Raw genomic sequence first — 23,270 nt, 5'->3', positions numbered from 1 at the left:
GCTGAAGTGGGACGCTTAATGGACTGAGCCACCTTGGCGCCCCAAAGAAATAAATTCTATAATTGGCATCTGAGGACATGGTCGGTATCTGTCTTAAAGATGTTTTATCTGCTCTGTAAATTGAGAAGTAATTTTTGAGGTACCGAGCTGGTTCAGTCAGTTAAAAGTGCCTGACTCTTGATTTTGACCCATGATCCCAGGGTCTTGGGATCCAGCCTGAAGTCGGGCTCTGTGCTGACAGCATGTGGAGCCTGCTTGGGATTCTCTCTCCCTCTCTCTGCTCCTCCCTGGCTCCTATTCTCTCTCTCTCTCTCTCTCTCTCTCTCTCTCCCTTTCCCGCCCCCCCTCCCCCCCAAAAAATAAATAAATAAACTTAAAAAAAAGAATTTCCAACTTTCACTTCAATCCCTTCTCGTTCACTCTTGGTGAGATGGCAAGTTGGGGCAGCGTTTGGCCTCATCCATCAGGGTAACCAGCGTGGCATGCTATTTGACTCTGTATCTGTTCTTCTGTACTTTATCTTTTTTAAAAAAATGCACACTGTCAAGCTGGCAAAGATGTTTGTGCAAAGGTGATTGTTTTATTAAAGAACTAAAATGAGTTACAGAAAAGAGTTCAGCTTTCAGAAGTTTTTGGATTTCAGTACCCCGTTTAAGGGGTTCAGATCTGGTTATACAACTCTTTTAAGTTTGGCAGGGATAAACTGTGAAGTGGAAAAAGTAGATTTTAGGGTAGTGTGTACAGAATGATCTCCTTTTTTTTTTTTTTTTAGTTTTTTTAATGTTTATTTTTGAGAGAGAGAGACTGACAGCATGAGAGGAGGGAGGAGCAGAGAGAGAAGGAGACCAAGAATCCGAAGCAGACTCCAGGCTCCGAGCTGTCAGCACAGAGCCCGACACGGGGCTCGAACTCACGGACCGCGAGATCATGACCTGAGCCGAAGTCAGACGCTTAACCGACTGAGCCACCCGGCAGTCCCAGATCCCCTTTCTTTGAAAGTAATAGTTGTCGATAAAAATATATGCACAGAAGATCTAGAACCATACACAAAATTATCTGTGGTCGTTATGGTGGGTGGACAGGTCGCAGTGTGTGAGAAAACAATCTGCCTCTTACAGTCAACGATAATAGAGAACCCCACCCTCTCTCCAGGGTCACAGACACTGGGGGAGCAGGAGGTAGAGACGGTTCTCAAGTAGTGGGTTCAGCTTGAGAAAAACATATCATTAGAAGGTAAAAGAGGTTGTCTTTTCATAACGATATAGGAGGCTCGTGTCATCATTATAGATGCTTACAGTTAAATGCCCGTCTAACTCAGGTGTATTCATTTATTCATTAGTGTCGCAAATACGCGTTGAGGGCTTACTGTGCGTGAGACACCGGGCAAGGCACTTGGGCCGTACAGCAGTGACAGGACAAAGGTGGCCTCCAGCATACAGCTAGAGGCTCAAGCAGACAGACCCAATTGTGACTAGGAAGCCAGATGAAGGTATTTTGTTTAAAAGGATGCCTAGCAGTGCCTAGTTCAGAGTGACAGCGCTTGGTATTACAGTGAAATTGCACACCCTCAAATGTGTTTGGGTTTTCTTTCTCTTCAGTTTTTTACTTCATTTTACTCTCTGAGTTGTATGTTTAAAAATAGAGGTTTTTTTTTGAGGATGATTCGTGTTTCAACCAGGAAACCTCTAGGAAAGGTTGCCTGCCTGGTCTGTGACAACCACCTACATAACCATCAAGTGGCTTTCGTTTCTAATTGCATCCCTGTGTCCCAGGTTGGCACTGTGTCCCCTTGGTTTGCACAAGGAAGAATCTCTAAACAATATGTTAATGCAGGTAGATGGGTAGAAAGACGGAGATAGGTAAGTCTGCATATAGATCCATATGCCTGTATATATTTTTGCCACCTGTCCACTCAGATGTTTGTGTTTTCTTCCACAGAAAAAGCAAAGAACAAAAGATCTCTCTCGGGTGTTCCATTCTTACAGTCCGTATGATCACAAGGTAAGAGAAGCATGTTATTCGTGTATTGGCTAGATGTCTTTCTGAACATAGAGCAGAAGTCTCACTAGTACATAGCGATTCTGAAGTACATTTTCCGGTTATGTTTACATTTCCATTTTAATTTGTCAACTCTTTATCTCTTCTAAAGAAATCAGAAAATCTTTATTTCCGAACTAATGTCATTCTATTTTATTCACATTAAAATGCAGTTGCATATTGTCACTGAAATCTCAAAGTCGATGGAAAGACAGATCTGGGGGCATTATTTATTTGGTTGGGGTTTTTTTTCCCCCTTCCAAACACTAAAGTGATGCACTTGACTTTTGAATTGGTAAAGATCGTTGAAATAGGAACTGCCGACTGTTGGTTTTCCATTGCTCCTGGTAGAAAGTTATTTCTTTCTAAATAAAATCCCCAACAATGAGCAGTATATCGAATAATATCTGAAATACCCACTGCCAAAAGTTTTGCCTTCTAGAAGACCAAATAGCGTCACGACTCTTCCGTGTTTGTGCCCCAGCTTTATAGACTCATGGCCAGTCTTGCTTCATTTATATCCCATGTTCTGCGCTCCCCATATTTGAAGAATTCCCGAATATCTTTTTACTTACAAGCATTTCACCATATAATGGTAAAAGATAAGGGCTCTTTAAAACACACACACACACACACATTTAACTGTTTCTGAAGAAAATGCTCCACACCACATCATCACAGGGAAATATATTACAAGATTTCCGAGACTTGTGCACAACTTCTATTTCATGTAAGGTTCCAGTAAATCTGTTAATTTGAGGTGATTTCAGAAGCGAACAAAAAATTTGCACAGTTGAAATGCTAATATAAACTTAAATCCTTATCTATGAATTTACAAGGAGACATGTGGTGGGGATTTTTTAACTAGCCAAAATAAGTAGTGTGAAAACTATTTTCCTCAGTTGAGAATACGGGAGATGCCTGGATTCAGGAGGAAAAAATTGTGCCAGTTGTTCATAGAAGTTGAAAGATTTTCAGTAGCTTCTGGTGTTTCTATAGTGACCAGTTGACTTTAAGCACCAACAGTTTGCGAACGAGGTGTTTCTGCTTCATGTGACCATGGCAATATACGGTACTAAAAATTATATCATTTCAAATTACATTTTTCAAGTTAAACCAGTCGCTTTGCAGAATGTGGCAATTTGTTTGAAAGACATGGAGAGAGCTGGGAGTGCCTGACAAAGGGGAGAGAAGGTGCAGGCTGATAAGTAATACACCAGCAAAGGGAACGAGATTCCTGATGGGAAAGCTGCATTTTTTTTTTTTAAGATGAAGCCATTTAACATCAATGCAGCAGTGGGTAAAGTTAACATTTAAGAACAATAAAAGGCTGTGACAAATCCAAGGTTTTGCCTGACTTGTCTGAATTTTGCCCACTTCTAACATTTTTTAATTCACAGTGAAGGGAAATTCCATTATTCTTTTATTAGAGCTCTTAATGGAACTTCGCCATTTGCAGCCTCTACCGGCTTCCTCTTCATATCCTTTGTGGCATTGTATCAAAGTCACCTCAGATTATTTTGGCTTCCCTTGTGAAGACTTCATTCCTCTACAAATTAGTCACTGGGCAATGAGGAATTGAATATATAAATGCGAGATGGAGTGTTCCTTTTGATCTTTGCTTTCAGATCGGTAATAAATTATTGTAAGGAGCTAGGCTGCTTGATGAGTGATTTTTGAAGTTCCAAAGGTTTGGCCTGTTGGCATCCTGCTGTATTCTGCATGTGTAGTGATGGAAAAGGGGAAAGTTTCCAGGCGGCTCCTGCCCCTTACTTGCCGCCTCCCTTTTCTCTGGGCTCCATCCAGGGCAAGTCTACCCCGGTCACTTTTAACCTGGTCTCCTATTGATGGGTGTTTACAAAGACTAGCATCACAGGGACTGAGTAACAGACACTGCTTTCTCAGTCTTAGAATGTACCTTTTTTCCCCACAAATAAAATACAAGGGGGTTGCCTTTCCAGTTACTTTGTCATTTTAATTACCCAGTTATATTCAAACAAATTAGCTTTCTAAGCAGATAGGTTTTAGCTAGAACAGTTTGTAAGATGTGGTTAAAGTTGGCTTAAACACCTCCTGTTTGGTGAGATTTCTGTAGCGATCTTTGGGTTAAATACATACATGCATTGTAAATGAAAGCTCGTATAAAATAAAATATAGGCTGTTTGCGATTCACTTTAAAAAAAAAAGGCAAGGCAGGGGGTGGGTAGGGAGGGTACAATAAGATTGGCCACGTGTTGATGGTTATTGAAACTGAATGATGAGTTTATGGGGGCTCATCATGCTATTCTGTATATATTTTCTTTCTACATGTTTGAAATTTTCCTGGGAGTGAATTTTGTGGTATTCCTTTCCTCACTAGCTAGATTCCTTTTATTGTTAATTTTTCCCTTGATGTACATTTATACCAAAGTAGGAACACTAGGCGTTTCATTGGGTTCATCATGCTGAGTAAACTCAGCAATGCAGCTCATGTTCTAAAGTTGGCATGACTTCCTGGGGCTACATCCCAAATTATAGCGGGTCACCAAAATGATAGCCTTGCCCGCTAGAAACTGTTAAAACAGTTGTAATTACAAAGGGTAGTTAGTACAACTGTTCTGTTCTCAGTGAGTCAGTTACATTTGCTCTTCTCTCCTCCCCGCCCCCCGCCCTCCTCGACCCAACCCAGATTGCTCCTGCCTGACCCCAGACACCGGAAAGTCACCGGGTTAAACAAATGTGTTGTTTGAGTGAGGCCAGGTGCATTTCTTAATCATACTCTGAAGCCATTGTTCAGGTTGTAAATGGTCAGTTGGTTTTCTCTTAAATGCTGTTGCAGAAACTAACAAAATTTAGAGCAAAATGTACACTCAGAATGAGTCTTAAGGAAAATACCTCATTTATTTTTTATACTCTTAAGACAAATTTTTCTGGAGACTGGAAGAATTTCATTTTGGACTATTATCTCTGGTTCCATATCCATTTTTAGAAATTGTTTTTAGTTCTTCTAATGCAGACATATAAAAAGGCTTAACCAAAGCTAAATCCCACTCATCTGTCCTAATAAAAGGGGACATTGGTAAAGACAGTCCAAAGTGGCAGGTAACCTGATTGCATTTGTGCATCGGATGCTGTCCACTGTTATTTTAATAAGCCACGTAATAAACATAGCTTGTAATTTCTGAAAACACCTCATACTACTTACCAGGAAAGGTTACAGGTCCGGAGGCCTTCCAGGTCACTGAAGTTGAATTTTTTCTTTGGATAAGTTATGGATAAGTAGAGTAGGCTATAATCAGAACACTTTTCATTAAAACTGCATAGTACCATGTGCTTTCTGTCTTTGGCCTGAAAAAAGTATTGCCATGCATATAAAAGATCTCTCTCTCTCTCTCTCTCTCTCTCTCTGTATTTCCTTCCTTTTTTCTTGTTAGATTTTATCAGAGTTATGTGTTCAGGGGGAATGTCTAAGTTTATTACCTAAACACAGATGTTTATAAAGTGCTAATGTAAAAAGCTATCAAAAAATACGAAAATGCGTGGAAAGAAAAAGTACAAAATTCTGTTTAAGTCTGTAGTGGTTTTTAACATCTGCATAGTTGAGTAAGTTTCTAAACATAGTTAATCTGCATAAATTAATATGCATTCTACCATTAAAAGTGAGTCTTTAACAGATTACCACTATTACAGTTTGTGTATTTTGCGAAGTGGGCATCTCATGTGCTTTTAGTGACTATAATTATTTTAATAATTACCTACACTTATAAACATGAATGAATAGGCACACATGAGAAGAAACATTATTATAAAGCCATGTTGGTGGAATAAGCTTTTGTTTTTTCTTTCTTTCTTTCTTTTTTGGTGACTAGTGTTATTTCTACAGACACAGATGTGTATCAGTTAAACTATAAACAAATTCATATGTGCCCCCAAAACGGCTTTGTATGAATACGCTTGCTGAGTTAGCGTATGAGTAGATAGAAAACAAACATTAGTGCTTGCTTCAGCCAGAGGCCTTTTGTGCAGGCTTCTCTGCTCTGTAAAACCCAGCTCAGAATCTGCAAAGTCCGCCAGTCAGGACTGTCAAAATCCATGTTTAGTTCTCTCTCCTCACCTCATTACTTCTTCAAGTCCCCCTGCCCCCCATCCACACACAGTCCACTTTTAAAAAGACTATTTCCAACAAATATAGATGTCTGGTTTCCCAAATCACCGTCAGCCCTAGCAGCAGTTACAAAGGGGGTGGTTATTGCTTCAAGAAGTCAGAGCTCCACTGAAACGTGGCGGCATAGTAAAAATGAAGGCCAGGACAAGGCCATAAAGATGCTAGGTCATTAACAAAGGAACTCTGAGAAGTGCAGCTGCCCAAGACCACTTAACTTGGACCCAGACACCCAAAGATCCCTGCACATTTTAGTAGTCCCAGAGTAAAACAATCAGGCTTAAAGTACATCAAGAAGCAGATGTTTTAAAATAGTAGAGATATGTGTAGTCTATTTTTAGAAACAGTGGTATTTTAGGGGTAAATATTATTTATCTTGAAAACTCTTTGGAAAGCTGGTTTCTAAAGGTTGGGCAAATGAAGTATTACTATAGAAGGTGGCTTAACAACAGAGAAGTAGGAAAAGAGTGGTTAAACGTGTGTTGGTAGTTGGGTTGAAGGACCAAACAAATGTGTTGTGAGCGGGAAAAATGAGGGTAGAATCCATATTCCACCCCCCCCAATCACTTATTTATATAATTAGCTCCTGTAAAAATATTAAAGGGTAAGGTATTTTTATCTTAACGATTATGCGAGGCGTGACTTGAATGGAATAATTGTCAGTAATATATCAGTACAATGCCTCTTTAAGGACAATATCAAATATACAAAAAAGTACTGTCACCTATTTGCACAACCCCCACGTCCTGAGACTGCCTTAAGAACTGCTATTAATGCAAAGACATCTGGGAACTCACGTCGACTCCTGTACAGTGAAATAGTGTTTAATAAAAAGTGTGAAATGTTGTCCGTGGCTTCATGTGGATAGAAGCGTACAGCAAACATTTATCTTCAAAGTCTTGGGTGGGGGGCGGGGGGGAGTCTTGGGTTCAACCGCGATCCTTTCCTTCTTCCCTAAGAGACTGTTAGTCTCTGTGACGTCAAGTTTTTGTAAATGCACATAACCTACCTGAAGCAAAAGGGACAGTTTCACTTTAGAAATGCTGTGTCGATTTACATTTCTCCATCCATCAGATTTGTCTAGTGACTGAAGGTCACAAAAGTCACTTTCCCCAGCTCTTTATGTCTGAAGAATGGTGGCCATTTGACTCGGTCCCGAGGCAGCTACAGTATTGGCACGGCTTCATCATCCCCTGTGCTTTCAGTACCATAATGTAGCAACAGAGTGCTTTGAGTGGTTCTTCTAGAGAGGGAGATGTGAATTTGGATCATTGCCTGCTGGCCCTGTTGAGCTTTGAGCTATCTGCTGTCTGGAAATAGCATATTCAGTTTTTAATGGATACGGCACTCTATGATAGCCAGATTTTCATGGCACATGCGGATAAAGAAACAAGTTATTGATTTGGCATGTTTATGCCATGCTTAAAACAGTTCTCCGCAGCAGATTGTCCAAAGCCATTTGTGCACTTAACTCTCTTCCCCATCTTTGGCAAAGGCTAAAAAATGTTTTAAAAGTAATTTTAGGGATGTTGCTAAATATCAGGAACAATGGGATACACGTCTAATTGATTGCGTTGCCTTATTGTGGTTACACGTGCCGCACTTAAAACCGTGCTCAGGTTCTGGCCTTGAAGCCCAGGGAAGCGAGCACATCGGTAAATAGGAAAACCATTTTCCTCGGCTCCAGAAACTCCAGTCCGAAGCCAAATGACGAACTCAGCCTCAAAATAATGGACGTAACTAAAGAGCTCTCTTGGTATAAAATCTGTGCTTCCGTTTGTTAAAATGTCTCTCCTCTCAAGGTGATCGTGTAATTGTTACCAGAGACGCACGCAGAGTTCAGCTGGTTCTTTTACTTCAACAGTCAACATCCCTGGCTACCCCGTTGCTTCCTGATCTGTGCCAACCTGACCCAGAAGCATTTTCCTGGTTTTTAACCCTCCTCAGCGTGTGATTCAAGCCAAGTAACTCATCATGTTTCCTCGAGCCTACCTTTACCACTGAACCTTTGTGTTTCTCTCTTTTCCTCTTAAAGTGACATTAGATCTAAAAGTTAAATGGTTTTTTTTAACACGTTAGTTTACGTTGTTACTCGGCAGGGATGGGTAGTATGGAAGTGTGTGTAAATGGCAGAGATTTTAATGTTGCTAAAATGATATAGCCATCACCCGATGGATGTCAGAATTCTGATTTGCCAGTCACCTCACCCCGAAGTTTGGCAAAGAGAATGGAATCTCAGTGGACCTATTTGGTTGGTGGTGTGGTTACGACTATGATTATGATTACTACTCAACTATTTAGAGCACACCCTGTAACTGGCACTCTCCTCATAGCTTTACACACACATAACTCACTTACTCCTCATACCTTCTGATTATCCTGTTTTACAGTTGGCGAAACTGAGACGTGGAGAGATTAAGTGATTGCTCAAGGTCACGTAGCTAGTAAGTTACAGAATAGTCTAGCTCCAGGGTCCAGGACCATCACCTCTGCACCACAAGTAGCTGAAAAGCCACAGTGTAAGATGCTCTGATAAAAGGCAGATTGACGGCTCAAGCTCAAGGTCAAACTGGGCCTTCTTACCTGCCTCTCTCCTCTGTTCCCAGTCTAAATTTAAAGGTCAACTCTGGGACTGCCTGGGTGGCTCAGTCAGTTAAGTGTCCATCTCTCAATTTCGGCTCAGGTCATGATTTCGCCGTTCATGAGATCGAGCCCTACATTGGGCTTTGCGCTGACAGTGCAGAGCATGCTTGGGATTCTCTCTCTCCCTCTCTCTCTGCCCCTCCCCTGCTTGCACTCTCTCTTTCTCAAAATAAATAGGTAAACTCTGTGTAGAAATAGATGTGTAAGAAGGAATAAGAGAGACAGAAGACAGAAGTAGGGGGAGACCAATGACCTCCTTGTAAAGCAGCCAAGCCTGTCCTAAAAACCACCACCTTCACCTTCACTCTCTCCCCACTCCCCCAACCTCCCATGCACCTGATTCAGGTACCATCAGCCTGGGGCAAAGTCATCCTGAATAAAGCTGGACATCAGAGACTTAGCGGATCGGGCACTGCCTGCACTCCGTTTCTCATAGAGCCCTGTCCAACTTGCTTTCTTGCCTGACTCCTCCCTATGGGCGTGGGGGCTGGGCAGATAGGCCTCACAGGGGTTCTGGCCAAAGGCTTTGGAACTCTTTAGGACCAGTACGGCAAGTGTCCATGCCAGAGAAACAGGGCAAGTCAGATTCTAAATCACCTGAGAAAGGTGGAGGAGAAAATCAACTGAAATCCTGACGCGTAGAAATAGGAAGACGGCAGCAAGGCAGCTTAGAAGCAGGTAAACGCTGTCCTGTCCCATTTATCAAGACATCGGCTGGCATTTGTGACTTCCTTCCACGGGCAGGTGGAGTCATGGGCAGAAAATGGAAACCCCTCCACCTCTCCACCCAAACACGCTCAGAAATGTTAGTAACTGGGGAAGAGCAAAGTTCATAATGAAATCCTTTGCCAACATTCAGTATAAAAGTATTGATAAAAAATAACCAAAAGAAGATCTACATAGTGGATCTGTGTAGATGGTGGTTACTGTGTTTTCAACTTATCAAACCTAAAAATACCTCCTAAAAACCTAAAAGTTTGTACTGCCATTGGTTGTATCCTGCCTCCACGATACTTACTAGCATCAGGAAGAGACGAGGACAAGGCAGGGCCAGGAATCATGTTGTCCTAAGGGCTGGGGCACGGTACTGCCCTTGCCTCCCCCAGCCCCACTGGTCACCGCCTCTTGTCCCCTGTCATCAGTGTCTGTACCCTGCCCCAACCATGTTCTGTGTCTCGTCGCTGCTGTGCACTGTCATCTACCAACCTTTCCCACCCCCACCAGGACGGCACACTATTCACTTGATACATTGGGGCTACCAGAATCAGCAAATGAAAATACAGGACCCCCCAATTAAATTTGAGTTTCAGATAAACCGTGAGTACTTTTTTCTAATACAGATGTGTCTCAGGCAATATGTGGGATGTATTTTTATTAAAAATGTATTCATTTATCTGAAATTTATATGCAGCTAGGTATCCTCTTTTTATCTGGCAACCCAGGTTGCAGGTATATGACACATTTCGCCTTGGCAAATTGAGATAGAAAGGTGGAAAGAAAAGAAAACCCAAAATGGAACGGAATTTAAAAGAATTATTTTAAAACCTCCGCTGCGTGTGTGTGACGGGCGTGGGGAAATGTTTGCTCCTGTTCCTCATCCCATCCTTGTTGTGTCACATGCCTGGTCTACTCTCAGAGGCTGACACCTATGTGAGATAGACTTTTGCCAACATTTACCATTTTAATTAAGAAGATACAGCTCACCAGGGGCACCTGGGTGGTGCATTCGGTTAACTACCTGACATCTGATCTCGGCTCAAGTCATGATCTCACGGTTTGTGAATTCGAGCCCCACGTCAGGCTCTGGGCTGATGGTGCAGAGCCTGCTTGGGATTTTGTTTCTCCTTCTCTCTGCTCCTCCCCCACTTGTGCTCTCTAGCTCTCTCTCAAAATAAATAAAAAATTAAAAAAAAAAACAGAAGATAAAACATGCCAGAGGAGAGGTGGGCGGAGGGGGGGCGGGGATGGGGGAAATAGGTGATGGGGATTAAGAAGGGCACTTGTTGTGACGAGCACCGGGTGATGTATGGAAGTTTTGAATCACTCTCTTGTACTCCTGAAACTAATATCACACTGTACATTAGCTCACTGGAATTTAAATAAAAAAAGAAGGTAAAACAACTTACTCATTTGACCTTAGTTCTCTAAAATCTTGTAACAACGTTTTAACCTGGGAAATCTGGAAAATAGTGTGGAAGACACAAACAGAAGTTAAATTAAAAAGTGCCCATACCTTTTGCCCCCCACCCTGAAAAGCACACTTTGTTTCTCAGCGATACATTTAAAAAAATTATTTAATGTTCTTTTGTTTTTGAGAGAGGGACAGAACATGAGCAGGGTGGGGCGGGGTGGGGGGAGCAGAGAGAGGAGACAGAGAATCGGAAGCAGGCTCTAGGCTCTGAGCTGTCAGCACAGAGCCTGACATGGGGCTCAAACCCATGAACCGTGACATCGTGACCTGAGCTGAAGTCAGATGCTTAGCTGATTGAGCCACCCAGGCACCCCTCTCAGCAATACATTTCATCATAAAATCTAATTAATGACTTCTTTGTAGCTGAAGTTATTTTTATTGAAATGTACCGAGCAACATTAATGCTAGTGATGTTCACAGCAACCAGTGTAGGCATTCACTAGAGAAATGAGGAAGCTGTTACTGCCTTTTTTTTTTTCTTTAGCTCTACTGCTCAAGTTTTAAGACTGTCGGGAGTCCCGTGATTGGTGGGCTGTGGGTTGATACCGTTTTTGGAATGAGCTCCCCAGGCCTGGCCTGTGTCTTCCTCAGCACATTATTTCAGTGGCTGAAAGGCCCCAGTGTGTGTCCCTCTCCTATGATTACCAACCTGCAGTACAGATTCTGACTTGCACAATTTCCAGAATTTTGTTGCCAAAGAATAGTGAAATGCAAGTGTTTCCACAGGCCAATAATTCATCCTCTCAGGGGTTTTTGTGCAAGATTAAGGAGACAGGATTACAGTTAGGATTTGCAGTGCTTTTTCAGTGTATACATTAACACTCTTATCTTGAAGTTGGAAGACTAGAATGTTAGCATCTGGGAAAAAAAATAAGATAACCAGCTTCTCCTAATGACTGTTAATATTTTCCACTATTCAACACTACCTCTGGGTGCCTTTCAGAATTCCGGAGGTATTTTAAATGCACACGTGTCAAATAAAAATAAAGGAATTTTAAAAACCCAAATTCTTTTCAATTTACCTCCATTGATATGTGGAACATACATGGGTAAGAAAGGAGAATATTCCACGTTTAATTACTGTAAGGCATAATAATCTAGCTACTGTGCATAGAACAGATCTCTCCAATTCACTTTAGGATGTTTTTCTTTTAAAGAGGGATGCTTTTTTAATTTTTAATGTTTATTTTTTTGTAGAGAGACAGTGTGTGTGTGTGTGTGTGTGTGTGTGTGTGTGTGTGTGCGCGCGCGCGCGCGTGCACACACACACACGCAGAGGAGGGCCAGAGAGAGAGGGAGAGAGAGAGAATCCCAGGCAGGCTCTGTGCCATCAACACAGGGCTGTACGCGGGGCTCAAACCCATGACTTGTGGGATCATGACCTGAGTCAAAATCAAGAGTCTGGACGCTTAACCCACTGAGCCACCCAGGCACCTGTAAAGGGGGATGATTTTAAAGCTGCTTGTTTGACTTTACTCTTGACTTTTTATTTCTTATCAACACTTTCTTCTTCAGATTTAGTTTAAAAGTTTCAGTTGGTGTATTTAAGGTTTTAAAGTGCCTTTCCCCTCAGCACTATGCCTGCCTGGGGCATTCTGATGTTCTCCTGGTTTGTGCAGTGTCTCTCGTGCAAGCTGATTATCTTCCTCTGTCCAATTCTTTGTGCTTCTATTTTCTTACCACTCTACTTTTTCGCTTCTCCACACAATGTGCTAGATATTCTTGCCTTTTGCCCTCTATTATGTTTCTGCTTGGGGGTATAATTCTTGGGATCTTCAACATGGTGCGTTCTGGTCCTTTCCTGCCATTGACGATAGTAATGTGACAACTCAGCACGGGGGTCTGGCATCTCTTCATGTCTCCCTAAACCATGGGGCTGGGCAAGCCTTTATGGCTCTTGTAATCCTGCCACGCCCCATCCCACCTCTACCTCTATAGGTAAGGAAAAGGCTCCTTTGTCCTGTAGGATTCATCCTTCCAAACCCAGTTTAATTTCACCTCCTTTGCATCTTTTCCGACACACATGGGAAATCGTCCTCATGCTTCCACTCTGACGCACGTATGCTTTGATTATTTGATTTGCTGTGCTCTTAGAATCCAGTTCCATTCAGTAAATGGGAGTTTTTCCCTAGGGGACAGGCACAGTAATGGGGGTAAGATGCTTCTTATCCAACAGGGCAGTAGAGAGAGATGGTCACAAATACTGCACTTAATTACTTTGCCCTGTTACGTATTTACCATTGACACAACCCTTCCACTCTACTATGCTGTGACTATCATAGGACAGGGATCATGCCTTGTTGGTTTTTTTTCGCCTCTCCAGGAAAAGGCCCTGAAATATGGGCTAGAACTTAATGTGTTGCATACATGAAGTATGTATATTTTACTTTTCTTTTGATCTGCATACCATAACTATGCAAAGCACTTACTTATCGACCCACAGAAAATGCAGGGTTAAAACCCAGTCTCTAAACTCCCAGTTTGACACTTTGTCCCTGTCACTACATAATTGGAACGTTCCGAGTAGTAATGGCCACAGTTGTGGGAGAATGTACTAAGTTTTTTCTTGGTTTTTAATTATAAAACTGATAATAAAATGCTTAATACTGTATTCAAAGAAAGCCTTCCTCCTAACCCTTACAGACCCCTGTTCCCCCCTCCAGAAGCAACCACTGTTTCTGGTTTTATGTGTATATTTCTAGAGTTACTTTTGTGCATATAAGCACATGCCTACCTGTGTGTTTTTGTGTAGATACATGCTTTTTTAAATTCAAATGTTAACGTACTACAAATTCTTATGTTTCTTTTTGCACATGATAACCTATCTTGGAGATAATTTCAATCAGTACATAAAAAGCTGCCTTGTTCCTTTTTTAAAAAAAATAAATGTATCTATTCTATACCAGATGTTGGCCACATTTAACTAGACTCTTACTGATGGATCTTTGGGTGGCTTCTGATCTTTTGATCATACAGGCAGTGCCGCAGTGTATAATCTCACAAACATGTCACTTCATGTATGTATAAATATTAACTGGCTGATAAATTGCTAGAAATAGAATGGCTGTATCATACCTAGGTGTGTACATTTTAAATCATGGTAGGAATTGCAAGATACCCACTAAACAAGATGTTCCAGACTACATTTCCATCAACAACGTAAAACAGTGTTTCCTCACACCCTCCCCTGTATACTATGTCAGCTGACATTTAAAATCTGTTCCTCTTAGGGAAAAAGTGGTATCTTACTATAGTTTTCATTTGTATTTCTCTTTTGAGTGTAGCTACTTAGTTGTCAGAAATAGTCACAAAAAAAAGAATAATTTGGTTTTTGATTTTGCATATTTCTACACTCAAAACTTTATTTATTTTTAATTAATTTATTTTTGGGAGAGTGCAAAAGGGGGAGAGGCAGACAGTGGGGGACAGAAGATCTGAAGCTCTGTGCTGACAGCCTGTGGGGCTCGAACTCACAAGCCACGAGCTCATGACCTGAGCCAAAATTGGTCACCCAACCAACTGAGCCACCCAGGTGCCCCTACATTCAAAACTTTTAAATTCTAACTCCGATACCTACCAGCAGTAGGACCTTGCCAAGATACTTAAGGTTTTTTTTTTACCTCTGTTTCCTGTGTAAAATGAGCATAAAACTGTAAAACTATTAATTTTAAGACTTGCCATTAATTTATAGAACACTCAGAAAGGAAAGAGGCGTCGCCCATTATAATGTTGAGACACCATTGATTAGAAGACACTTCTCAAACTGAGAGATGCTAAAATGTAAAGAAATGTGCAGTTTGAAATTAGTGAAATTTGCCTGTACCTGCTTTATAGGACTGTCGTAAGGGTGAAATGGAAGGCTTCTAGAAGAGTACCCAGTACCCAGTAAGTGCCTAATAAGTGGGCATTCTCAATAACTGGTCCTCTTGTCATTATTGTTGTTGATGCAAATTTAAAGTCACTAGAACGTAAGAGGGATTTTGTCCGTTTTATCTAAATCTTTTTCTTCAATACTTACAACAATGCTTGGTACAGGGGAGGCACTCTGTAAATATTTGTTGATCGAAGAAATTAACCTGTTTCCTCCTCCAAAACTCCTGCAGAAGTATACGTAGAAATCTTAATTTTTCCTGAGTAGCAGGTGCTGTGGCTGTTGATCTCAGGGTTCTGTGGTCTTTTACTTCTTCTACCTACCCCCATACTCGCTCACACCTCCAGACCTTATCACAGACATATGATTTCATCAAAAAACAAAACAAAACCCTGAGCCGCATGGAGCTTGGTGTAAAGCACCAACCTTTATTTATAAAACCAAAAACCTTGAATAGAAAGGAATCTAAATTGAGGATATTGTTGGTATAGTTTTGTTTTTTTTTTTTCTAAACACTAGTCAAAGTGTACTTCACGTAATCTGTATAGGTTCCTAATAAAAATCTGAGATTTGTGTGAGTCCTACATTTTAGAGTTTGCATTTTAGAAATACAATATACTGGGGCACCTGGGTGGTTCAGCTGGTTAAACATCCAGCTCTAGATTTCTGCTTAGGTCATGATCTCTTGGTTCCTGAGATCAGGCCCCACGGTACCGGCCCTGTCCTGACAACATAGAACTTGCTTGGGATTCTCTCTTTCTCCCTCTCTCTGCCCCTCCCACACTCGTGTGTGCATGCGTGCACTCTCTTTCTCTTTCTCAAAAAATAAATAAGCTTAAAAAGAATACAATATAATGTTTTTACAACCAATTTACAGTATATCCACTACAGAAAGAGTAAAGAAGTTAGACCTGTTATTTTAAAAGTACCATATTTTTGTTTGTTTATTTAATGAGCGAGAGAGAGAGGTACAGGCAGAGAAAGAGGGAAAGACAGAATCCCAAGCAGGCCCTGCGCTGCCAGTGCAGAGCCCAATGTGGGGCTCAAACTCACAAACCCTGAGATCATGACCTGAGCCAAAATCAAGAGTCAGATGCTTAACTTACTGAGCCACCCAGGAGCCCCCAAAATACTGTATTTTCTTCAATTGAGCATGAGTCCTGTGCAAAGCCTTTTCTTCCTCCAGGCTATAAAGATGTGAACCTCAGGATCCTGAAGTCTTCATTATGACATAAAGTAGATATCCTTTACACTGTGCTTTTTTGAAAAAAAATTTAACATTTATTTATTTTTTGAGAGGGAAAGTTAGAATGGCAGCTGGGTCAGGGCAGAGAGAGAAGGAGACACAGAATCTGAAGCAGGCTCCAGGCTCTGAGCTATCAGCACAGAGCCCAATGCGGGGCACAAACCCATAAACCATGAAATCGTGACGTGAGCCAGTCAGATATCTGTTTAATCAACTGAGCCACCCAGGTGCCCCTGCTTTTTTGAATTTTAATATTTTCTCATTCCAGACAGATTAATCTGATAGACTTAGCTTTATTTAACTTGGTTACCGGAATTAGAATATTTTCATGCAGCATAGGTCTGTTTTAACCCTTCCAGAATTTAAAATGTAATATTGATTTAGTCGCTTTTAAAAGGGAGATGTGGGGGTGCCTGGGTGGTTCAGTTGGTTGAGTGTCCAACTCTTGATCTCAGCTCGGGTCTTGATCTCAGGGTCATGGGTTCGGGCCCCACATTGGGGCCTTAATAAAATAATAATAATTGAAACTTTTAAAAAGGGAAATGTGAAATACAGACCTTGAAAATGTGTTTTTATCAATATTTGTATGTACATGTATGTATATTAGATATATAAACATATGCAGATAGATGTGTGCACGCCACGGCTAAAATAAAACCTCTGGCTAATATCAAGATTAGCTGGGATAACCTAATTCTCCACAAATAGCCCATGTTTTCCGGGTGATAGTATTTTCCCACCTTATTACTGGCCTTAAAATTTTTTAAATGGTTTCAAGTGTAGTCAGAAATTAAATGTGGACGTTTTTACCGTAAATTGAGTCGATAGCGTCCGAGGCAAGAGTCTTGTGGAAAATTCAGTGTATGCGCTAACTTGGTGCAGCGCGTCCCTGCTCCGGGGCCCCCTGTGGAAGGAACAGAAGCACTCTCGCTCTTGTCCTAGAAAGCCCACATATATCCCAGACCCGTCCGTCTGCTGATGAGCGCGTCCGACTTCCCAGTCCCTCCTCCCTCACCTACTTGAAGAAGATAAGGCCAGAACCTGAAAGTTTGCTCACCGAAACTGAGGCAAACTTAATATCTCTACCAAATACTGTCACAATCTTCAGGGAGGCTTAGAGCAGCAGGATATCATTCACTCTGTGCCCCGGCAGGTCTGCAGCTGCTAACATCCCAGGTCTGTCTTATCAGCGACACCTCTGGAGGCCTGATCAGTGATTCAGCATTCCCTTTCGGTACTCGATGGGCTTCAACGAACATTGACCGGTTTTCCCTTTAGTCCCGACATGCACATGTACTCATTTGTAAATAAAGACGAATGGTTTCAACTCATGGATGGAAAGTCTTATTCAAATTAAGTATTCATAGTAACAAATTTTGAATATGTAACAGACGTGCGTTTCAAACTTCCCTTGAGGATTGCAAAAACGCTTACCTGAGTTTATAATTTCATAGTATCCGGGTAAGAAGTTCCTAACGCTATACGTGCATGTGAGTGTATGATCTCTACCAGGGTTCCTCACCCCTTCCCAGCCTGCCCCTCCCAGCTTCTCTAGATTGCTGCTCACACCAGGGTTCTGTTCCTTGAGTACCTGCGGCCCCGCCCCAGCATCCCAGATGTCCAGGCAGCGGACTCCGGGGCATTGCCTTTTGGGTGGTGCCTCCACAGCGTGGGACTGTGCGGGACTGGTCCTCTTCTCTTTACGACCTTGATGCATATGAACACATCCTTCCAGCTTCTCCCTCTCCCTTCACCCGCTACTTTTGGTTGGTCGTATTTTTCCAGATCTATGTGTGTGATTCATCTAGATGGGACCTCATCGTCTTCGCTGCAGCTGCCCCGGGGCAGCTCTGGCCTTTTGCTGCTGGATCTCTTCCTCTGTCTGGGCGGACTTCTCTGTTTCCATCCTCACTGTCCTCCCAAACCCCAGTCCATTCTCCCACCGCTTTGCTGGGAGTATTTGCAAGATGCAGTGCACGTTGTGTTAATCCCCCATGCAAAGTACTTTCACAGCCCTCGGTCACTTACAGAACGAAAGCCCCCAGTGTAAGGCCCTGTATGGCCGGTAGCTCCTTCCCTTTTCCCTTGAGCTCCAGCCCTACCAAATTATAAGCTACTGGTACTTCCTTCCCCATCTCATCTCTCCCCTTCAGAACGCCCTCTGGGAGGAAGACTCCTGTCTTCCTCTGCTGCCCACCTGCTCCAGGGTGAGGTGTCCCTTTAATGTGCTCCCCCAACCTCACTGTCCTTCTGCCTCCCCTGGGTGACTGTGGGCGTTTTGAGGACCGGTACTGTGTCAGTCGGGGATGTCACCCTGAGGGATTAGCACAGTGGCCAACACACAGTAGATGTTCAGTAAACATTCGTTTAGAGAACGAAGGTGATATTTTTCCGAGGTCTGATTGCACCTTACACAGGTACCCCTGAATGTGTGCTTCTCAAGCATCTTCAGGCTGCCGTGCACACGTGGTAAATCAAAAAGCTTGTGTGAACAAGCAGTGGTTTCCGCTGGATTTCCATCTGTCATAATTAAAACACGTCTTTTCTTTTCTACCAGTAATGTTCCATTTATATAAAATTCAGGGGGATGGTTGGCAAGCAGGGTGTGCTTTCTTCCGCAGCCGTCCGAAGAGCGTGCAAGCGTCTCATGATGGAGTATGCCCTTGTGTCCCAGAGGTCCACAAGCCTCGTGGCACAGTAGGATCAGCTGGGGTGCTTTATAATCTACCAATGCCTGGATCACACAAGCCTGCACAACTTGTGTGTGTGTGTGTGTGTGTGTGTGTGTGTGTGTGTGTGTGAGACATTGCTTCCAGATGCTCCGAGTGAGATGATGCTCGTTGGCATCATGATAAAGTTATGCATTGCCACCTCAGCTGAGGCCTCAACGGTGGTCCTTTTCTGCATCTGCACACAGCCCCTCTTCCCATTTCTCCTGGCGCTTACCCTAAGCATTTATTACTTTTGTACCTCGCCCCAACCTGTACTGTGTATGTGTGTGCGCACACACACGAATACACACACACTGTCTGCCCCCCTGTGAATTGGTCTTCTGTTTATACAGCTCAAACAGAACCTACCATTTTGAATTTCTAGTTTTACCCATATTGTACTTAATCTGATAATGTGACCTACCGTTAAGGATCCTAACGAACTTACTGGATATTTTATTTAGGATTGTGGTATGAATGACCCAACTCATGCTGGCCTCAACGAAGAGATAATTCATAGTTTAGTGGATTCCTTAATTGAAATCAAGATAGGGTGGGGAATGGGCTAGATGGGTTTCAGGAGGGCACTTGAGCCTGGGTGTTGTAGGTAAGTGATGAATCCCTGAATTCTACTCCTGAAACCAATATTGCACTGTATGTTAACTAACTAGAATTTAAATTAAAAACTTTTTAAATAGGGGTGGCTGGGTGGCTCCGTCGGTTAAGCATCCTACCTCGGCTTGGGTCATGATCTCACAGTTCGTGAGTTCGAGCCCGCGTCAGGCTCTGGGCTGACAGCTCAGAGCCTGGAGCCTGTTTCAGATTCTGTGTCTCCCTCTCTCTCTGCCCCTCCCCTGCTCATGCTCTGTCTCTGTCTCAAAAATAAATAAACATTAAAAATTTTTTTTTAATTAAAAAAAAAAACTTTTTAAATATATCAAGATAGATTTTGCATTAAACAAGGCTTGATTCAGAGCTCAAAGGCAGTCCCCACTAGCAATCTTTGTTCTATTACTTGGCAGTCTTTGATATATCAGCTATTCTCAGGCTCGCTTCCTTGGAGTTAGAGTGACTACTATAGCCCCACTCATGGTTCCTCATGCTACCAAGTGTAGACAGGAGAACAGACCCTGTCCTGGAAGATGCAGCGAAGTCCCATCAACCCCGACTGTTTTGGGTTGTGTGCACTTTACTGAAATCGGAGTTAGATTGACTTAAGCCAGCCAGGATTCTCACCCCAGGAGCAGGGGGTGCAATTGACCCACGTAAGCCACATCTGCTACCCGGTGAGGGAGGAAGCGGGGGCAGGGGTGTGTGGAGGGTGAATTTCCCAAGGAATAAAGAATGACTACAGAAAAAGCAACCGGGGTGCCTGGTTGGCTCAGTAGGTTAAGCGTCCTACCTCGGCTTGGGTCATGATCTCTTAGTTCATGGGTTCGAGCCCTGCGTCGGGCTCTGTGCTGACAGTTCAGAGCCTGGAGCTTGCTTCAGATTCTGTGTCTCCCTCTCTCTCTCTCTCTGCCCCTCCCCGCTCACACTCTGTCTCTCTCTCTCTCAAAAATAAACATTAAAAAAAAAAAAGGCAACAAGTCTTTACAATAATACAAATTATCATAATATTGTCTATAAGGATTTCAGCAACGTTTGAGCAATGTGCTTTGAATTTGAAGTGTCACACACACATGTATAGTGAAATTGCTGGGTCATATTGGACCATTTTGAATCTCTAGTGAAGTGAATGCAAAAAAATAGTTCTGTGTTCTGCTTTTTAAGCAGTATATTTTTATAAGTAATGTAAGAAATCACTCCGTCATAGGATTTGTGAATTTAATATATACATATATACATATATATATTTACAAATAGTAAGACTCATTGCACTGAATACCAGAAGTATGGTAAATAGAGTCTGAAGAACTGACTTCAAGTTGACATTTTGTCACTTGACTTTGGAGAAGCTATTTTCTCTGACACTAGTTTTGTTACCTGCTAGGTGCAGATAGAAGTCATACCTGTCTTCTCTGACAGTTACTGTATCACATGAGATAATGTATGTTAAAGCAGACAATAAAAAGGCCCAGTTAATTGTTATAGACTATTTCACTGCCCCATCAGGTCGAGTTTACCTGGGCAAAGAAAATGTCATTATAATGAAAATGTAATTCTGTATTGCCAACGCATTGTCTCTGTTACTTAAAACCTGTTTTGTTTTTATTTTTGTTCTTGTCTGAGGCCTCAGACAGAAGTCCCTAATGTATGTAAAAAGTCCCTAGTAATATGTCCTCGTACAAAATAAGAAGAACCGTGTTGTTCACCCACAAAATCGGAGTCATTGCTACAGTGGAGGATAAAAGCCAAGTCTTCTGGGGAGCAAAGGCGAATAGGTAAACAGCCAAGTGCACAGCTTTTGTTTTGTAATAACGGAATGTATTATCATTCAAGAGGAGTGACAACCTTTTCTTAAGGCAGATTTCTAAATAGAATGTATCCCATCCATCTTGCTGTTAAGGGGCATTGAACAGCATAACGGGCCATTGTACCATACAACTTACAGAACTCAGTAAGCTTTGAAACTATTTTGGACAGTTTTCAATAGAGAAGCATTCTATCCAGGGTTTTAATCTGCCATTTTGTAGCTGTGCAACGTGGGCAATTTGCTTCACTTCTCTGAGCTAATCTCTAAAATGGAGATTGAGGAAAAATAGCGCCTACCCCCATAGAGTTATTAGAAGGAATTTAAAAAAGGAATATATGTTAAAGAGATGGGAACAGTGCTCTGCATGTAGTAAGTGCTTAATAAATGTTAGCTGTTACAGTTGTCTTTACAAACTCCATCAGTAAACACTTACTGTTATAATTAGATATGTATAAAAGAGTATTAGCAGTGAAGTAACTTTATTGTGGTTAAAGCACATATGTGATTAGATACTAGAAAGTATCACCAGGGTCCTTCAACTGGATAAGAATCTAACCAGCTGGAAATCTAAAGGAGAAAAATGAAAATATTGTTCTGGTTCTCTCTGTGAGCCGATTAAATTTGTGTGTGTTTTTAAGTTGACTTACTTATTTTGAGAGAGACAGAGACAGCACAAGTCTGTAGAGGAGGGGTGGAGAGAGGAGAGAGGAGAGGGAGAGAAAGAAAGAAAATACAAATGAGAGAGAATCCCAGGCAAGCTCCATGCTCCAGAGCCCAACTCAGGGCTTGAGCTCACAAAACTGTGAGCTCATGACCTGAGACCAAGAGTCGGATGCTTAACCAGCTGAGCCAGTCAGGTGCCTGTGTGTGTGTGTATGTGTGTTTTAACTTTAAAATTTTAGAATAGCACTGAGGCAGTTCAAGATATCCTAACAGTTAGTGAAAAGCCTGTGGAGGAAAGGGTCAAAAAGCTAACTCACACGTGTGAACCCAGAGTGGACCTCCTGATTCACACTTGCCCTGACAGTAACCTGCACCTTCCAATCTGCTTAGATGTGCGTCAACTCATCGGTACCACAGCCTGATTGACACGACCCAGCCTTCCCTTACATCAACAGGCTTGTCCTGCAGCAACCCCCCCCCCCCAAAAAAAAGACAGGGAGAAAAGATAGAATAATATCTGATAACTGATAACTCTAGATATGACCCCAAATCACATTACCTTATGTATGCCAATATATTGGTAATAGATGGATTTTTATGTTTGTCCCTTAAATAGTCAAAGTAATAGAGTCTGTATGTAGGATCATTGAGGGGCACCTGAGTGGCTTAGTCGGTTAAGCGTCTGACTTCGGCCCAGATCATGATCTCACGGTCCGTGAGTTGAGTCCCGCATCAGGCTGTCTGCTGTCAGCACAGAGCCCTCTTAGGATGGCCTTTCCCCCGACCACCCCTGCTCCTCCCCCACTCACTCTCTCATGCTTGCTCTCACACTCTCTCAAAAATAAACATTTATTTTTTTTTAATATTTATTTATTTGGGGGAGAGTGTGAGTGGGGAAGGGACAGAGAGAGAGGGGAACTGAGGACCCAAAGCGGGCTCTGCACTGACAGTTTGACAGAAGAGAGCCCAACGCAGGGCTCGAACTCACAAACTGCTAGATCATGACCTGGGCTCAAGTTGGACATTCACCCGACTTAGCCACCCAGGTGCCCCTGAAAATAAAAAACGTTAAAAAAAAATAAGACTCAATGAATGTTAGCACTGGAAGGGATTGTAAGGTCAGCTTAATACAGCCCCTTCCTTTTTCGCTCTTTTCCATTTCAATATGGAAACCGAGGCCCACGGGAGCTAAGTTGCACAGGCAGGTGGCTAATGAGAAAACTGTACCTTAAAATCAGATTTGCTCCCTCCCCATCTCCCAGGCCTTCCACTTCACCACAAGATGTTTTTTTGGTTTTCTGATCATTGTTGTTTGTGTGTGTTTGTGGCTATTGTGGATTTTCAGTATTTG

The 23,270-nt window shown here is 42.2% G+C and overlaps 1 protein-coding gene across 6 annotated transcripts in view; it reads left to right on the top strand.

Moving 5' to 3' along the window:
- The window catches only part of CDKAL1 (CDKAL1 threonylcarbamoyladenosine tRNA methylthiotransferase), a 705,817-nt gene that overhangs the window by 531,625 nt on the left and 150,922 nt on the right, over positions 1-23,270 (top strand). For all 6 annotated transcript variants that reach the window (XM_078446595.2, XM_078446596.2, XM_078446590.2 and 3 more), the window contains one exon: positions 1,939-2,001. In XM_078446595.2, coding sequence (XP_078302721.2) covers positions 1,939-2,001 — 63 coding nt within the window. The remainder of the gene's footprint in view (positions 1-1,938; positions 2,002-23,270) is intronic.

This window comes from Panthera onca, chromosome B2 (genome assembly GCF_046562875.1).
Source record: "Panthera onca isolate mPanOnc1 chromosome B2, mPanOnc1 haplotype 2, whole genome shotgun sequence".
NCBI classification, from domain to species: domain Eukaryota; kingdom Metazoa; phylum Chordata; class Mammalia; order Carnivora; family Felidae; genus Panthera; species Panthera onca.
This window is presented reverse-complemented; position numbering and strand designations above follow the sequence as displayed.